Source organism: Pristis pectinata, chromosome 8, assembly GCF_009764475.1.
Source record: "Pristis pectinata isolate sPriPec2 chromosome 8, sPriPec2.1.pri, whole genome shotgun sequence".
Lineage (NCBI taxonomy): Eukaryota > Metazoa > Chordata > Chondrichthyes > Rhinopristiformes > Pristidae > Pristis > Pristis pectinata.
Genome location: NC_067412.1, coordinates 92,132,933 through 92,152,370, shown reverse-complemented (window position 1 = coordinate 92,152,370; position 19,438 = coordinate 92,132,933). Strand labels below are relative to the sequence as shown.

Here is a 19,438-nt window from a genome sequence, read left to right as displayed (position 1 = left end):
CCAAGAGTTGAACCAACTTCAGTGGGGTAGATTCCATACCACGTCCCCTAGTTCTTGACTCACTGGTTGATGTATAACAACCCCTTGCAGCTTTTCACATTTCACTGATCTCATCAGCGTGTCTGTACCTTATAGAGATTCCGATTGATTAATAACTTATACTGCAACTGCCTTTTGTACGGAAAATATGCAAAGTTAGCATTGTTACTTGTGTTGAGAAATTGTTCTTGATTCTCGTTAACTGTTTGCCTTCCTCTTCTAGTCGATCTGCCGGAAACAACAATCGCAGGGATCGCCAGTGCTGTGGCTGCAGCGTTGTTAGGTGCAATCTCCAGCTACATTGCCTACCAGAAGAAGCAACTGTGCTTTAAAATACAAGGTATCGTATGTTCAAAGTGTTTCTTCATATGCTGCTCAGGAAAGGCCACATGGCCCAGGTGGTCTCTGCTGCTCGAGACCCTTCCCCTCATATAACTCTATCAACATGTCCTTCTGTTCCTTCCCCATATACTTATTTATCTTCCCTTAATGTGTTACTGCTGTTTGGCTAAACCACTCCTAGTGGTGGCAGGTTTGTTCTGAGTTTAAAACAAAATTCTCCTGACTAATTTATCAGATATGTTGTTTGATATCATGTGTTTATAACCCTCTGCTTGGTCCCTTATTGCTCCCTGCTGGTTGTAAATGGCACTGTGATTAGCATCAAAAACACCAGTCCATGTGGTGAAGATATGCCCACAGTGTTATTGGGTAGAGTGCTCTAGAATTTAGGTCCAGCGATGATGAAAGAATAGTGATATATTCCCAGTTCAGGATCGTACATGACTTTGTTAGGGAACCTGCAGATGAAGATGTTCCTGAACAGCTGAAACCCTTAGAGTCATAGAGCATGGAAACAGGCCCTTCGGCCCACCTTGTCCATGCCAGCCATGGTGCCCACCAAGCTAGTCCCATTTGCCTGTATTTGGCCCATATCCCTCTAAACCCCTCCAATCCATGTACTTATCTGAATGTCTTTTGAATATTGTTGTTGTACCTGCCTCAACCACTTCCTCTGGCAGCTCATTCCACATACGCGCCACCCTCTGCATGAAGAAGTTGCCCCTCAGGTCCCTTTCAAATCTTTCACCTCTCACCTTAAACCTTGGCCCTCGAGCTTTTAGTTCCCCTTCCCTGGGACAGACTATGTGCGTTCACCCCATGCCCCTTGTCTTCCTTGGCTGTAGAGGTTGCTAGTTTGAGAGGTGGTGTCACAGTCGCCTAGACGAGTAACTGCATTGTATTTTGCAGATGGCACAAAATGCAGCCAATGTGGGCGGGGGGAATGTTTAGGGAGGTGGATGTGGTGCTGATCAAGCAGGCTGATGTTGTCCTGGATGGTAGTGAGCTTTCAGTGATGGAGCTATGCTCTGGGCAAATGGGGAGTACTCCATCCTTCTCCTGGCCTGTGCTTTCTGTGGAAGGTTTAATGGTGGGTTTGAACTCTTGATCTGCAGGCTGCCGTGTCTGCAGAAGACCATCGCACTACCCCATCCCTCAGCACGCTAATGCTTAAGCCTTGCTTTTCAACATTGTACAGAAACATCAGGTAGGGCAGGCGTGGTGGTGTAGCGGTTAGCGTAACGCTATTACAGCGCCAGTGACCCGCGTTCAATTCTGGCCACTGTCTGTAAGGAGTTTGTACGTTTTCCCTGTGTCTGCGTGTGTTTCCTCCAGGTGCTCTGGTTTCCTCCCACATTCCAAAAAAGAAGATGTGCGGGTTAGGAAGTTGTGGGCATGCTATGTTGGCACCAGAAGTGTGGCAACTCTTGCAGGCTGACCCCAGAACACTTTACACACAAAATGCATTTCACTGTGTTTCGATGTATATGTGACTAATAAAGATATCTTATCTTTTTCAAAAGCCTTGTTAACATTCCATTAGCACCACTGCTAAGGTTTCCAGCTCCTGCATCTTCAGGTATCTCCTGAACAGCGCTGTGCACCTCCACATCCCACCCGCAGGAGAAAGATCAGGGGAGCATTAAATCAATTGTGTGGACAGGTGATTATATTAATGGTCCTTTATATTGTATACTGCTGGCTCAGATGGATGCAGAATTTGTATTGCCTTCCAAGGTCTTGGACCCATGTGCATTGTCAGAGTGGTCCGGTGGCATCACATAAACAAACAAGACTGTGTAACGATTCAAATTAAAACGACAATGGTCATTTCACTTTGTGGTTCTGTTCTGCTTGTTTGTCATTAAAAACACTGTAATGGGATAAAGGGGAGGAAAGGTTTTGGATTGGGTGAGGCAGCTGGAAGCCAGAGGTCATATCTTGTAACACCCCCCCCCCAGGAATATGCCCAGCCAGAATTGGCGCTGCCTCACACTACCAGCAAACACAGTGCAGTCCCACCAGCTGAGCTTTTTCAGGAGTTGGCTCTCCCCATGCTTCTAGTACTTGAGCCTGTTGCACATTTCAGGCCATTTGGTGAGCTCAGCCTGCTGTGGGAAGGTGTGCTATTTCTGCACAGGTGGTGCCCCCTCCCCCCCCCCCCCCCCCATGGAGGGCAGGTTCATGGGCACTGAACGACTGTCGTCATTTCAGTTTGTATCCTTACACAGTTTATACAATGCCACCAGACTACGGTAGTGTAGCAGTTAGCGTAACGATATTGCAGCATCAGTGACCCGGGTTCATTTAAGAAGTTTGTACGTTCTCCCCATGACTGCGTGGGTTTCCTCCGGGTGCTGTGGTTTCCTCCCACATTCCAAAGACGTACGGGTTAGGAAGTTGTGGGCATGCTATGCTGGCGCCGGAAGCGTGGCGACACTTGCGGGCTGCCCCCAGAGCACGCTATGCAAAGAAGAATTTCACTGTGTGTTTCGATGTACATGTGGCTAATAAAGATATCTTAAAAAACAGGCAATGCTAACTCTGCATCCATCTGAGACAGCAGTGTACAATGTAAAGGACCATCAATATAATCGTCTGTCCACAAAGCTTAGGTATGCAAGCAGAAGAGATTTAGTCTAATTCAGCACAAACATCATGGGCTGAAGGGCCAGTTCCTGTGCTGTACTGTTCTATGTTTCATATAGCAGTTCAGTGTCAGTTGTGGACTAGACTGCAGACAAACAAGCATTGTTACAGGAACCCTTCCATCTCCTTTACCAACAGCAATTTTTTGGGAGAGGGAAGGGGAAGAGAAAAGAGCCAGATTTGATCGATTTCCTCACTTGCTGCTGCTTTCACAATGTCTGGGTCCATTGCTCGAGGCACTAATTCATTCAAATCACTGAATTCAGAAGCTGAGATTATTGTTTCTGTCTGCACCTTAACCCCACAGGGAGCCTTAATCAACCATATGTGAAAGGGGAAAATGTTGAAGCCGGGACAATGTCTGAGCCACAAGGTGAGTACCTGTTCATTGCCACTCTTGTAAAATATAACAGAGTATATGCATCTTCCCACTTTTAGTTCCATTCATTCCTGCTTTCCTGCACCATGGAACATCTCCCAAATCTTCCCTTGAGTTTTTGGCATGTGTGAATCTGTCCTCCTTGCCCCTCATCACAACCAGGACTGGAATCTCAGCAGGTTCATTGGATGGGCATCATGCCATGCTATGTTGAAACATGTTGGAGCACAATCTAGTGCCATTTCATAGAGGTGACAAAATCTATTGAATAAGGTTCCCCTTTCATTTGCGGGCACCTCCAATAAGATAGGGAGAAAAAAGGATGTGTGTAAAAGTGTTATGCGTTTGCTTTTATAATTCAAAGCAGGATCTAGACTTCAATGGGCACTTTGATCTCTTTCTCTGACTCACAATTTCTCGTTGATCACTAGTAAGCTCATCAGCTACGCCTGTCCAGTTTGTTATAAGTTTGTCCTGTGAAATGTCAATTAGTATTTCTCATGAATTTGGCGAGAGATTTAGAAGAGCAAGATGTATCATTTTCCTTTATAATTCTCAGCTCTGGAAGCTTCTACACCCATGTTCACAGATCATAAAGTTCAGTCATTTACGACAGTTGACCCATTAACAGTGAACACAGTTCCAATGCAGCTGTGTTCATGCTATTAAATTTCCCATGCCCCCTATCATTTAACACTTAATTATATGAATATCACGGCTGTTATAATGAAATTACTGCCTGCTTACAGGGAACATCTGAGCATCTCATTCAGCCTATGAAGAGTCTCTCCTCATTTGTTGGACCTTTCCTTCTCCCTCTGGTCACCTGCAGGTTCTGGATCTTTCTTTGCATGACCATCTTTCTTTTTATTTCCAAGCTCATTTTCATCAATACTTTTTGCTTTGTTTTCTGATTGAGTTTTGGTTGGTTTGACTTTCTGCGTTAAGTGTTTGTAACCCAAGGTAGCCTTGACTAATGCACTGCTGTTACTCTGTAAGAGTTCAGTTGCTGTGGTCTTCCCTGTTGACTTCCAATGCCGTCTTGTACTTCATGTTCGGGTCTATCTTTCAATGAGTGAAAATCTTGCTCTGGTGGGAATTGGTGACTTGGTTTCCTTATAAACAGATCACACTCTTCTAGCCCAGTAATCTATTTACAAACTGAGAAATCCATTACCCCAGAGCTAACTTCCTCCCTTCCTTTTACCAAATTTACTTGTGTTTGTTCAGACAAAACAATTGGTGATCAGACCCTGAAACCAAAATCTAAGTTCTGCTCCCACCTCTCTGCACCGGCTATCTTCCCTCTCAGTCCTGATGCAGGGTCTTGACCTGAAACGTTGAATATCTCTTTGCCTCCACAGATGCTGCTTGACCTGTTGAGTTGTTCCATAGTTTGTGTTTTGCCTGGTTTGCCTTAGAGGAGAGAAGTCCATTCTGGTACCTCCAAGTACTTTAGAATGTAAGGATTGTTATAGTCATGCAGCATGAAAATAGGCCCTTCAGCCCACCAAGTCAATGCTGACATCAACCACCCATTTTACACTGCTCCTACGTTAATTCCATTTTATTCTCCCCACATCCTCATCAACTCCCCCCACATTCAAGCACTCACCTACACACTAGGGACAACTTACAGAATTTACAGTGGCCAATTAACCCAATAGCCCACACATCTTTGGGATGTGGGAGGAAACTGGAGCACCCATAGGAAGCTCACACAGTCAGAGGAAGAACATGCAAACTCCACACACACAACAGCCAAGGCTAGGATTGAACCCGGGTCTCTGGCGCTGTAAGGCAGTGGTTCTACTGGCGGTGCCATTGTTCTCAGGGATCAATCTCTACAGAACATAGTGAGGGAAACCCAGTGAAAAGGACTTGCATAAGCTGGAAGTTCTCAATATAGTATCTCCATGACTAGCCATCCTATTGCAGCTGCTCTGGATGAACATTGCTATGACAATGTGATGTCTGGTGTGGCCACCGGCACTGCTATTTTGTTGGGACTCTTTACAATGAGGTTGAGGCTAAGGAAGTGTATATGTATTCGAACCGAGGACACATTGAGGTGCATGACCAACAATTTATGGTAGTAATGAAGAATCAATGTAGGACTCTGAAGATGAGCAAGAGATTTCACACCAGCCATACAGGATGAAGTATAATGGCATTGCAACACTGAGTATGTACATGGTTTCAAATCCATGATAGATTCCTATGGAGGGAAAAATTCAACCAGGTCCAGCAACATAAAAAACATAAGCAAAATATTCTGGAGTCGTAAACAGAAAATTCTGCAACTACTCAGCAGGTCAAGCAGCATCTGTGAAGCAGGAAACAGTTAATATTTCAGATCAATGACCTTTCACCCCAACAGGTTTACCATCTAATTTTAAGATAAATGATTTGATTCAAACTTAAATAAGCAACTCTGGCACAACAGAGGTTTAGAAGTTGCATCTGCATTGAGAAGTCTCAGTAGGCTTGATCAGAGGAAAGTAGATGGAAGGTTCTCTGATCTTAGCATGCTGTTACAACATTCTGTGTGTGAACCACAGTAATCTCAGCAACTGCACTGAGATAAAGCATGCAGGGAATGTCAACAGCAATTCCACATTAGGATCACAAACTCAACAAGGTAGCAAATGGTTTGATCAGAATGTCTTGGTCCCAGTTACTGTTTGAATGTGCAATGGACTCTTAAGAGAAGTGGGTAAGGAGGTGCAAGGGTGTGGGATATAAGCAGCCTTTATTTTTCTGGACGCTCGGTGTTACGTGTACCTGCCCTGTTTGCGATAATCTGTGCTTTGTTTTCCTCTGGTTTGGTTGAATCTTGCTACAGCTGAGCGGAGCCTCCTGGAGACACAGTCAGAGAAGCCGCCAGCAGATAATACAAATCAGGTCTAGATCACAGTGTTGGAAGTGACAGCTTTTACCTGGAGACCAACCTCTGTTTATAATGGCTTTTTTTAAAATTTATTTAAAGTAAAATGGCTGCTTAATGGAAAGTCGTTCCTTAAAGCCGTAGATTTGCCATTTGCATCTGTGTTGACTAGGTATGGAATAGTGGTTAGACTAGGTACAATGTTGGTGTAAGTTCCACATTAAAAGTAATGGACAATGTGAAAGTATTTGGCTTGGATGTGAGGAACTCGACAAGATCCACTGTTTGCTTAAAGCATGTAGTTTAAAGATTTCTTTCTGATGTTTTATGAGAAATGAACGTTAACAGACAGATCTGTTGCAATAGTAGGGAAGAGAGTGAGTACAATGGGATGCCATTCAAATGAACATCCTGAGTTGGTGTTCATGTATCGGAGATGGTGACTGAATTAAATACATGATGCAGTCATTCCAGGCATCAGCCTGTCCTTCCCCATCAAACCATTTCACATATATGCAGAAATATGCCTATCTAAAAGCTTCTTAGATGCCTCTGTTGTATGTGCCTCGATCACCACCCCTGGCAGCACATTCCAGGCACCCACCGCTCTCTGTGTGTGGAAAAAAAAATCTTGCCCCGCACATCTCCTTTGAACTTGCCCCCTCTCACCTTAAATGCATGCCCTCTAGTATTAGATATTTCAGCCATAGGTTCTGGGGAAAGCAGCTAAAGATTAGTCAGGGACAGAGAACCCAGTGAACAGGAGCTATAAAGTGTTCTTTGAAACCTGAATCCTTCGTTCATCTCAGATATTGAGATCAAGTCATCGCAAGCTGAACTTCATGAGGAATAGTCAGGAGCTGCCATAGATTGAAAATCACACACTAAATACTTTCAGATAATGCAAACCTTACATCTGCCTGTTAAATCCTCCAATAATAACCTCTGCTTGAATTATTTTACATGACTGATAGGGTGCACCTTTAGAAGAGTAATGTTGAATGCAGTTTTCTTGTGTATATATTTTCTAAAAGACTGTGTTCAGCATTTACTCTATGGCTGGTTGAGCAATTAGCTTGGATCAGTGCCTGCTGCATAAGGTGGGAATATCAATCAGTTTTCACCACCACAGGACATAAGCCACTACACTGTGCAAACACTAGCACACTATTTATCATGTATAAAGACTTGAAGCTGCTGGTGTGTGTTCCCCTTGAGTTTTGTTAGACAATCTATATTAATAGTCATTTCTTGCGCACTTTCTGCAGGTATCACATTTGCAGTTTTTGGTGGGGGCGGGGGGGGGGGGGGAGTTGGTAGTTGTGCGGAGTTGCCAATTTGAAGCGATAGCCTTAAGAAGCATGCAAAATTGTAGCTAAATGTCACCACTGTGCTAACGATCCCAAATCCCAAACAGAACGCAAAATAGGGCGAGAAGAGGCCATTTATTCCCTCTTTCAATGAGATGATGCCTCATCTGTGATCGAACCCCGCAGACTTGTCTTTGCCCTATGTACCTTTGGTTAACAAAAATCCGGCAGTCTCAGACAATGAGCTGGCACCCATTGTCTTTTGTGGCCAGCAGTTCGAGACCTCTGTCACCCTTTGTATGTTACATGGGCAGCCCTGCTGATTTATACAGTGCCCTGGCTGACTTGAATTTTAATACATGGCTTTTGCTTGCATCATCTACCCTTAGATAAACATTGTCTTTTACCTTGCAGGCAAATCAAGATCAGATCATGTAACCTTTACTGTTTTCTGTAAAACAGTAATTCCCCAGTAATTAGTTTACCTTTAAATTTCAGCCTTAATTTTCCATCTGTCCTCTCCCCCCGGATAACATCTGCTTCAGGTATTCCAGTCAGAACGATACAACTACTTAGAGATCACACTGCCCATGCTGAGCTGGTTGCTGATTTCATGAATGGTAGCAGCAAGCATTAGAGGATTGATAGCGTTTCATCTGTGAATGTTCACAGGAGCCTCCCCATCTCATTTGTAGCATTGTAGAGCCAATGATTCTTGCAGGCGCACTGCATATTCTCAGCCTCCTTGCAGGCAGCAGGGTTGTGGGATGAATACCAAGTGGGTAAGTTGCTTAAGATCCCCTGCATATAGAGCAACACTTCAATTGTTTACCATCTGCTTCCTTTATTTGAAATGTACCCAGAAACATACTTTACAGCAGTGCTATGCCATGCTTTTAACTTGTGGGTTTGGTGTTAAGCTTGCTATTTAGAACAAGGCAGTTTATTAAGGGTTAGGCTTCCATGAGGTCAAAGTTTTGGGTAAAATAGTAGTCAAGGTACAGAATTTAACCCTTGGAAATTACCTAAGGCTCCTAGGCACCCATTGAGTGCTGAATAAGACCATAAGATATAGGAGCAGAAGTAGATGAATCTTAATTTTGGAAAAAGTCCACATCTGATGGTTGATTATCAGTTTTGCCAGAAGCAAATTGTAGTTTGAAGTCTTCAGACAGTTAATTAAATCAAATCGTACAGCATCACAGCAGTAAAGAACAGCTAATGAAAGCCACCATTGTAATAGAAAGAAACCCTGTTTAACACCTTTCCCATTCTCAGTGTGGCCAGAAAAAGTGAAAGATTGCAAGTGTTTTAACTATCTTCCCTTGCCAATGCCCAATCCTTGCTACAGCTCGATGTTATGACCAATAAATTTTTATATTTGTTTAAACAGAAAGGGGTGTCAGAGAGTGGGCAGAATATCACAGAGCCTTAGAAAAGTTACAAGAAAGGAGGAGGCCATTCGATCCATTGTGTCTGTACTGGTGAAAAAGAGCTACCCAACCCAGTCCCACCTTCTGCTACTTGATCTGTAGCCCTGCAGGTTGAATTTCTTCAAGTGCACATCCAGGTATGTTTTACATCTAATGAGGCTTCTGCCTCTGTCCTCATTTCAGATAGGAGTTCCAGACCTACCTCGCTCTGGGTAAAACAGCTCCCCTCTAATCCTTCTCCCAGTTACTTAAAATCTATGTTCCTTGTACACCATGCTTTAATTTCCTGTCACCAATAACAATTAAGTGTACTTCGGAGACACAAGAGACTGCAGATGCTGCAATCTGGAGCAAAAAACAAACTGCTGATAGAACTCAGCGGGTCAGGCAGCATCTGTGGAGGGAAACAGACAGTCGATGAAGGGCCTTGACTGGAAATGTCAGCTGTCCGTTTCCCTCCTCGGATGCTGCCTGACCTACTGAGTTCCTCCAGCAGTTTTTTTTAAGCATATTTAGGATGTGTATGACTTCTATTTAATGTATCTCACTGAAGTGGCCAGAGTTGAACTATCCATGCTTCTTCTGAGAGCAAATTTCCAGCCTCACACAATATCTATGTACATGTTGCATTTGCAGCCAGCATCACTGGATTATTGTAAGGAGCAAGAACCCTGCCTGACTTCCCCACCCCTTTCCCTCCACAGTCCACCCCTCTTGCCTCATCGAGGGTCACTGACTGTCAGATGAACACAGTCATATTCTTATAGGGGTGCTCCTGCCACATCTTTAGCAGAAGATTGGCTGAAGCCACCAAGAAAGTGTGAGTGGCCTTTACTGCCATCACTTTGGGAGAATGATGCATTAGGAAACCTGCCTTAAATGTGGACATTTACCAACAGCAAATCATATGAGACTGAGCTGTTAACTTCTTTAGTGTGAAAATGGAAGATTCTGGGTTGTGCTTTCAACAGTATGGACTAACACGAATATTTTGTTTTGTGTTAAACCACTCGTTTTAAAAAAGTGCTGTTGTAATTCACATTCCAGATGTGAGCTATTTAACAGACTCCCAAACAGCATTAATACAGGGAAAAAGCAGTCTACTCATTTCAAGCAAAAGTCACCGTGGGTTAATTTAGATCTTTAAATGTTTACATGTGGAGCGCAGCAGATTCTGAACTGTAATGGTAGCGCAGTGCTTCAGTTTATTATGTATTCTTCCCTCTGCTTCATTACGGTGAAGATTTATCACTGCCTGCAACACTGCAGTAAAGCTGGAGAAACTGGTAAACAATCAATAGCTGTGTGACAGAGAGAAGTGGAAGCTTAAGGCTGTGGCATGTCTGTAGTACAGTTGTTCTTTCTGTTAATAATGTGCAGAGTAGATGGAGGGAACATATTTCTTCAGGCTGGGGAGACTGGGACCAAGTGTCGTCTAAAAATAAAAGCCAGGCCTTCCAAGAGTGAAAGGAAGAAACTCTTTTCTACACAACAGTGAGTGGTAGAAATTTCACTGAATCACTGAAGATTACAGCAGGGAAGGCAGATATTTAGTCCATCCAGCTCACATTGTTTCTTTGCAATCCTGCTAATCCCACTCCCCAGACCTCTTTCCATCCCTTGCTTTTCAAGTTCTTATCCATTTCCCCTTTGAATGTTGCAATTAGATCTGCTGCCACCATATCCTTGTTCTGTAAATGATGATTAATGATAGGTTACATATTAACTTTTGTACCCGAGTTTGATCGATTTCTGTTAACCAAAAGTATCAGTGGATATGGTACATGTTCCATCACAAATCAGCCATGACACACTCAAGGTGAGAGGGCCTTCTCCTGTTTTGAGGTTCCTAGTAATTACTTGGATTGGGTTAAGATTTGATTTGCTTTTACAGTAAACCAGAGAACACACTGATCAAAAGTTGCTTGTATGACAGAGGAGTAAAGGCGAGATCTAGGAAACCTAGTGGGCTGTTCGGTTTCTTGTGCTGTTCTTTCTTTCAGTTAAATGACAACAGATTTCTCCTCTCGATCCCTTTTTTGCATCTAATCCACGCCTTCACCTGATAAAATTCTATGGATCTCAGTCTAATGGAAAATTTCATTTGAACCAACATCTATCATCTTTAGCAGGAGGCAATTCCATTGCTAAAGGAATTGTGGGAAGAAAATTCTTCCTCATTTCTTCCAAGACTGTGTCCTCTTACTCTGGATTCCTCCACCAGAGGGAACTTTCTATCTACCTGTTAATCATTTTGAACTCATTTCGATCACCTCATAGGGTCATACAGCATGGAAACAGCCATTCGGTCCAACTCATCCATGCCAACCAAGTTGTCTGGCCAAGCTAGTCCCATTTGCCTACATTTGGCCCATATCCCTCTAAATCTTTTCCATCCATTAACCGGTTTAAATGTATTTTAAGCATTGTAACTGTCCCGCCTCATACACCCACTACCCTCTATTTGAAAAACTTTCGCCACAAGCCCCTTTTAAATCTTTCTCCTCTTACTTTAAACCTGTGCCCTCCAGTTGGAGATTCCGCTACCCTGGGAAAAAGACTGGCCATCCACCTTATCTGTGCCCCTTGTGATTTTATATACCTCTGTAAGGTCACCCCTCAGCCTCCTGTGCTCCAAGGAAAAAAGCCCCAGCCTATCCAGCCTCTCCTTATAACTCAAGCCCTCCAGTTCTTGAGCTAAGATTGTGCAAACTGCCTTGTAATTTAACTCTATCAAGCTTGAATTTATGTTGGTGCATCCATGCTCTTCCAGGACCCGACCTTCCTGTGGTGTGGTACCCAAGGTCCTCTACGAGGCATCTGACTAATGCTTGATGTATCTCTTCCCTTGGTACACCATATCCTTCAGTTAAGGCCAAATTTCCACCAGCCTCTCCTGACAATATGTTATCAGTCCACAGCAACCTTTTGTATTCTTCAGAACCCAAATCCCTTTGTTTCTCATCAGTTCCTGGATTCTTGTCCGTGGAGTCATTCTGTGCAGAAACAGACCCCTCAGCCCAAATCAGTGCTGCTCACTAAAAAAAAACCATTAATCTTGCACTAATTCCAATTTATTCTCCCCACATTCCAATTAATTAATCAATTATCTATCTATCTATCTATCTATCTATCTATCTATCTATCTATCTATCTATCTATCTATCTATCTATCTATCTATCTATCTATCTATCAATCATATAGTGCAATATATATATATATATATATATATCTATGTAATAGATATAATGCAGACAATAGAAAACATTTGTTTAAATACATATTATACCATGATTTTGCACTTTAGTTGAAAGTATTTAATTTTATTTATGTTAGGTGTTTTCAGGTATAATTTATGAATGCTAATTTGCACAAGGACAACACAAAGTTATCAAACCATCTGATGTCCGAGCTTTTCAACCCATCCACTGGGCCAGCACTGATTTTGCAGACAGATGCTTGCCAGCTCCTTCTGACTCTTAATCCTTGGATTTCTTCCTTGGGTAATTCTTTCCACATGTTCACCGGCCTGAGCCTGAATCAATCATATAGAAGTGAATTTTAACCCCCAAAAATGAATGGTTTAGGATGGAGATGTTAAAATTTTTAGAAGTGAGACCCCCCCTAGTATCAGTCTCTGTGCTTAATGAAGGCCCATGAGACAGTTTGTCATCTTTAAACATCTTAATGATGCCTCCAGTTAAATCCTTGAACTGAATACCCTTACTTGAAAACAATTATTTCCATGATTAGTCTATTTCCCACTGTACTGATGAAACTCCATTGATGACCATTTGCAGATTAGACACAGATATTTATGATTCATGGAAAAATGTATAATTTATGACTTTTATTGGAAATTCAATAGCAATCCAACCTGGATTATTTCACATATAAATATCACTCCCTGATTAGGATCCTGTGCTTCCCAGAGCTATGGTCCAATTGTTTATCACAGAATGGTGAGAGTAGAGAAGGGGGCCATTCAGCCCATTGAATCCATACTAGCTTTAGGTAACAGCAGTTTTGACCTCCTTCATAAATGGAACAGTTTCTCCTTACCTTCGCTGTCTACATCCTCCATGGTCTTAAATACCACTGTCAGGTCTCCTCACAAACTCCTCTATTCCAAGGAGAACAATCCCAGCTTGCCCAATTCATTCCCAGAACTTAAGTCCATCACCCCTGGGATCATTTTGGTAAATCTTTTCTGCACCCTCTCCAAAACGTTTACATCTTTCTTAAAGTGTGGCAACAAGAACTGGGCACTGTGGCTGAAGCAGTGTTTTATACAAGTTCACAATGACTTCTTTGCTCTGTACTCTGTGCCTCGGTTTATGAAGTTCAGAATCCTGTATGCTTTTTAACCACTTTCTCAACCTTCTCCTCTGTCTTCTCCCTCCTTTGTCTAATCCCACTCCTTTATCTTCCCTTATTCCTGTGGCTCCCTTCCCCTGCCTTGATGACCTGCCCATCTCCTCTCCTCCCCTCTATTCCATGGTCCACTGCCCTCTCCTACAAGATTCCTTCTTCTTCAGCCCTTTACCTCTTCTGCCTATCACCTCTCAGCTTATTACATCTCCCCTCCCCCCACCCACCTACCTTCCCCCTCTCACCTGGACTCACCTGTCACCTGGACTCACCCATCCCCTGCCTGCGTGTGCTCCTCCTCCTCCCCCCACCTTCTTATTCCAGCTTCTGCCCTCTTCCTTTCCAGTCCTGATGAAAGGTCTCAGCCTGAAACGTCGACTGTTTATTTCCCTCCATAGATGCTGCCTGACCTGCTGAGTTCCTCCAGCACTTTTTGTGTATCGTTCTCAACCTATCCTGTCATTTTCCACAAACTATATTTACCCTATTATTTCAAAAATCTCAAGGAGAAGAAATTCATTTTTGACTTTAATGGAACCAAACGCAAAGAGATATGACCGGCACAACAATTCCTAGTGTTTGGCACTGACAATTAATGACAAGTTTCCCCCCAACTTAAAGTATCCTTCAGAATTCTCTGGTATATTCAAATTTATCTTTATATTTCTGGCTGCAGTGTTAATAAAGCACAATTAGATCATAATTCAATGGGCTTGATTAAATCCAAAAACCCTGGCAATTCCTGCTTTATGAAGAACAGGTTTGAAGCTTTTACGAGGCATTGGATTTAGTCATGCTATGAGGCTTTGAACCAGGTTTTGTAAAAGGCCTTTATACAACATTACAACCCTACCACACGTAAGGTACAATTTGAGTGTATGTGTGATATGTGTGTATATATATGAGCTATGCATTTCCATATTCAGGTGTCCCACATTTGAAGACTTTAGTGGGCAGACTTTAATTATTCTTAAAACTCTTGAGGGACACTTGTTAGGTTGTTTATATTTGTGTTATTATTATGGAACATTGTTAATAAAGGTACTCAATCACCCGATAGCTTAGAGGGTCTTCCAGGAAACAATACCACAGCATTTCACATGATTGACAAGTCTGACATAGATCTCACCTTCAAATATCTTTATCCTTTCAACTCTCTTGTCTGAAAAGGCTTAAGAACTGTTAAGAAAACAATTTTTGGTTAGGACAGAGCAATGTAACCATATTGGTGTGGATTTGCTGTTGCTGGGGGCTCTGTTGTTGGTATTGCATTGCACCCATTTTGAATTCTGCAGTCTGATGAGAGTGCAGATGTATATCAGTTACACCAAAAGTTGTGGCAACTTTTGTATTGCGACCAGTGAAGAAACTTCAGGCCCATCCCCATGTTGAAATGTGTGGATGTAAGCAGCAGGACTTAGATGTACCTCACCTCAGTCTCTGTGCTCCTCCAGTTCTTTTACCAACACTGGTTTCCAACTCTTCACCGTGAACAGCTATGCTTTGCCCTGTCTGAGGCCCCAAGCTCTGGGATACCCTCCCTTTCTCTTCCTCCTTCAAGCCTACCTCTCTGAACAAGCCTTTGATCTTGTCTTAGAAACTTGTTGCTCGGTGTCGAGTGTGATATTACTAACATTCCACCTTTGGGATGTTTTACAGTGTTAAAAGTGCCATGTAAATGCAAATTGTTATGGTACAGACGAGAATTGAACACACAGGAACCCTTACTAACCACAAGGCAAGCACTTTGGCATTAGAAATTGGGATCTTTATGAACTTCTCAGGCAGGGAGCAGTAATAAGGCAAACACACCCATGATGGCGCTGACCCAGTGGTTAACCTGAGCCACCACATAATGGCATGGACGCCATTAGATGGGCTGCAGTTGGTTTAAAGGATGACCTCTCATTAAACCTGCGAGTGGCCCAAGTTTAATTTTCAAAATCTTCAACGCAATTCTTTATGGGGATTTTAAATGTTAAATGAATACAGCGCCTTAAAATGAAATGTGCATGGCTATGTGTATTTTTATTTTGAAATGCGCAGACTGTTTCTGTGAGTTTCATGGCCGTTTCAAGCCTGTCTCATTTCTCTCTCATTAACTGACTCTGAAGTACATTAGCAAAAACGCAAATTTAAACACAGCAGATAACCAGATGGAATGATGGAGGTTTACGCAGTATCAGCTGGTTAAGAAATTCACAGCTATAATTTGTCACTTCTCCACTGAAACAATTAAGGGATGGAGAGGTTTCAAATTACAGCCGTTTGCAATTGTGATGGTCACAGTGGGCTGGAAGAAGAAGGTGGGGAAAATTCATGCAAACCATGCTTCCTGAAGTACAGAGGTTCAGCTTGGAGGAAGATGAAACAGTTGATATTTAGCAGTGCTGTGAAATACATGGATATTCAAATATTTTACAGTTCTACAGTTGTTTTAAAAAGGAAACACTGCATAAATACACCAGGAAGTTTATTGAATTTTTCCACAGGCTAATGCAACAGAGTCGAGAAGTTTAACAAATCAATCAGGTCTAGATCTGTCCTTTCAAAGTCCGACTGTTCTAGTCGATGATGACATGCTTACTTTTTGGTTAGAGTACAACTGTCTTGTGTTTCTTTGGCTGTGTTGAATAACAGAATCGCCACACTCAATGTAACTTTGTGCCACAGTGGCTCTTAATGATTGAACTGTAACCAAACTGAAAACTACTCAATAAACTTGTAGATAAAGATGATTTCTACTTGCTCTTAATTTCAAATAATTTGGTCCTTTGTAGTAAAAGGATTCATGTTATTTCCTTTCTTAAGGCTTGACACAATTGCTGGAAGTGCTTATTAAGCGGTTCATTGCTGTATGAAATGATTTATGTCGTCTTTAAAGCATTTGAGACATTGCAGAGCACCTTAGTACCAATTGAATACTTCATGATTTGTAGTCACAGGGAAATATTTGTAAAGAGCATGATCCCACAAACAGCATTAAGTTGATCAGATTTCATGATGTGGATTAAGAGATGAAAATTGACCAGGGTACCAGCAAGAACTTTGCAGCTCTTCACAATAGTGCCGTTTTTTCAAATATCTACCTCAGAGGAAAAATGCTGCCTTGTAGCATAAGCAGTCCAGTTAAAATAAGATGAATTAACGTTCAGTACTGAAGGAACTCACCGTTACCAAAAGTTACATGAATTTGTAAGTTAAAAAAGCATTGACTGTTAAAAATGTTTAAAATCGAACTTTTGAAACTTAACTTTCCAAAATATGATAGCTTGAGTTATTTATCCAACTCAAAAATATGTGCACTTATGGCAATGTTGGCAGTGAGATTGAGAGTTTTCTTTGACGATAAGATACAGGCGACCAAAGTGAGAAAGCACTTTGTGTCATTCGTTGTTCCAGAGAAAACTCTACTGGTCCAATCGTGACAGCTTTTGTAGCCTTTACCAATCTGAGGTCATCTAGACATGAGCAGACTATATTAAGGACAAGGATAGAATATTGGTTATTTGGCTCATTTAAATAATATTGCTAAAAATGATTTGATCAGGGACACAGCTCTGGATCTGTGGTTAAAACATTTCAGTTCTTATTGGCCCCTGGTTAAAGAGCTACTCTTTAATTATTGAAAGACAAATAGAAATCAGTCATAAAAATATTTCATGCAACATCATTGTGAAAATGAAACACATTTACTGAACAATGCAATTATTTAACAAATGAAGTAATAAAAAAAATGCTAATCTTTTGCACAAATTCTGTGTCAGTTGTAAGTGTTGGTACCAAAGACCGGTACAAAGGGCTTTTTGCTGGTTTCAATCCATCCTCTGATTTTTTGCAAACTATTTTGTGTAAAATTGCTGTGATCTTCAATTTCAAATAATTCAAAGCTCCAATGATGGATGTTGCAGCAGTCTTGACAGACTTCAGCATTCAAATTCTTGTTCTAGTACCTCAAAGTTAAGCAGTGAATGGCATACAACAACCTACAAACAAATCCTCACTTAAGTAATGGGCAATGATGTTCTGGCAAATTGATGTTGAACTATATACTTGTCTTAACATTTAAGCCATGGGTGAGAGCAAATATTACAGCCAAGGTTATAAAGGCTACATCTTACATAGTGAATGCATTGCCTTTATTAATCCTTGTAAGGTGAATTTATTTGCAATAATGAGATTAATGATGGAAAAATCTATGGGCACTATATAAAAATATATACATTTTATTAAGGTCATTAAAATATTAATAGTAAAGTTACCTATCCCAAAAAAAAAGTGGAACTCTTTTGTGAATTGCAATACAATTCATGAGTCGGGGTTCGTGTCAGGAAACCAACATCGGCATGTGTTGGTAGGGGGCTGGGGAGCTTAAAAGACACAGCTGTCTCCTCCACTGCTCGTTCCTGAAGAAGCTCGGCACTGTGGTGCCTCGACCACAGATATATTCTCCCACCCCAAGCACTTGAGACGTTACTGGCCAAAATTTGCCAAGAGTTTAGGCTGGACTGTACAGTGGCACTTAAGTTACCTTTGTGGAGAAGGTCTTGGCTTTTGGATGAAGTGGTAATGTACCAGGGCCATCCACACAGAGGTTTACAAAACACAAAGATATGCAGCAAAGTATTGCACACACAAACACACTCATACAAAAACAGAATCTGTATTTACAGCTTTCAAGTAAATGTTGCACAATTGCCAGTGGTTAACGCTAACAACTGAGTGCCAACTGACCACGGTGAAGAAGAGGAAGGTGTTTCAGACGGTTGTCTGCACAGGAGACACCGAATGCGTGGGAGAAGCTCTCTCAGAGGAAGATGATATCGCCAGATTGCTGACCTCGCGCTGAAGCTCCTCCACCTTCTTCTGGAGCTCTGCCCGGATGCCTAGAAGCTCCTTACAATTCTGGTGAATCGGAACCTGTCACAAGGAAACACAATCACTCAAACCAGTGCAACTAATCCCAGCCACTGCTTTGCAAGGTTCAGCACTCTTCATTATACAGAGACAGGAGTTTGCATTTTACTGGAGTGAGTGTTTGGGGTGACCTTCACATCAGAGTTCATGTTTGAAATTCAAGTTCAAGTTTATTGTTATCATACGCACACAAACACAGCGTATAAATGCTATGAAAATGAGCTCTTCGCAGCAGCAGCACGGTACATTACATGACGAGGACAAACATAAGTCAACATAAACTTAACATAACTTACATGTGTGCAAAATAAACAACACTAATGCAAGATTGAGAGGGAGGAAAGAAAAATATAGTCCAGTTGCGTTGTTATTGCACTACTAATCCAAAGGTGTGGGTTCAAGATCCAGAGATGCAAGTTCAAATCCCACCACACAGCTGGGGAATTTAAATTCAGTTAATTAACTAATTGAGAAATTAAAAATCAGTGTTACTAATGCTCTTTATGAAACTTAAAAACTGTCTTAAAAACCCATTTGCTTCCCCAATTTCTTCCAGACAAGGAAATTTGTTACACTGCCCACAGACCCAGAGCTCTATTGTTGACTGTGAAATGAAGACCAAATCTCTGAGCTTCATTAAACTGCTGCATTAATTCATCCACAGTTCAAGGCAGTGGCTCATCACCGGGTGGATGCTAAACGCTGGCCTTGCCACTGATATCCGTATCCCATGAAAGACCAACAAAGAGACGAGTAAAACACTGAGTTGAAAAGAGATAGAGGTTTTCATTGGAAGGGAAGGGTTGCCCCAGGAAGACAAGGGTTAAGAAAGACAATTCCAGACAACTGCGTAAAAGTATTTGTATATGATATTTAAAATATTCACACGGAGAAACACTAAGATTAATTTTGCAGTACCCCAGTCAGTTGAGAAAACAAAAGACCAAATTTTGGAAACATTGATGATGATTGAAAAATGATGCCCGATATGATGGACCAAATGATGGGGGTGTTGTGGTATAGAGGGCCCTAGGAGTACAAGTACAGAGTTCGCTGAAAGCAGTGTCACCAGTAGACAGGGTGGTGAAGGTGTTTTGCACGCTGGCCTTG

At 41.9% G+C, this 19,438-nt stretch overlaps 2 protein-coding genes across 7 annotated transcripts in view; one reads left to right on the top strand and one right to left on the bottom strand.

The window, feature by feature from the left end:
* LOC127573025 (CD99 antigen-like protein 2) overlaps positions 1 to 7,619 on the top strand; it is a 135,411-nt gene extending 127,792 nt beyond the window's left edge. For all 4 annotated transcript variants that reach the window (XM_052020775.1, XM_052020774.1, XM_052020773.1 and 1 more), the window contains 3 exons: positions 263 to 379; positions 3,338 to 3,403; positions 6,255 to 7,619. In XM_052020775.1, the coding sequence (XP_051876735.1) occupies positions 263 to 379; positions 3,338 to 3,403; positions 6,255 to 6,319 (248 nt within the window). In that variant the 3' untranslated portion in view covers positions 6,320 to 7,619. The remainder of the gene's footprint in view (positions 1 to 262; positions 380 to 3,337; positions 3,404 to 6,254) is intronic.
* Positions 7,620 to 17,084: 9,465 nt separating this feature from the next.
* Positions 17,085 to 19,438, bottom strand: part of mtmr1b (myotubularin related protein 1b) — a 63,665-nt gene continuing 61,311 nt past the window's right edge. For all 3 annotated transcript variants that reach the window (XM_052020770.1, XM_052020769.1, XM_052020768.1), the window contains one exon: positions 17,085 to 18,331. In XM_052020770.1, coding sequence (XP_051876730.1) covers positions 18,170 to 18,331 — 162 coding nt within the window. In that variant the 3' untranslated portion in view covers positions 17,085 to 18,169. The remainder of the gene's footprint in view (positions 18,332 to 19,438) is intronic.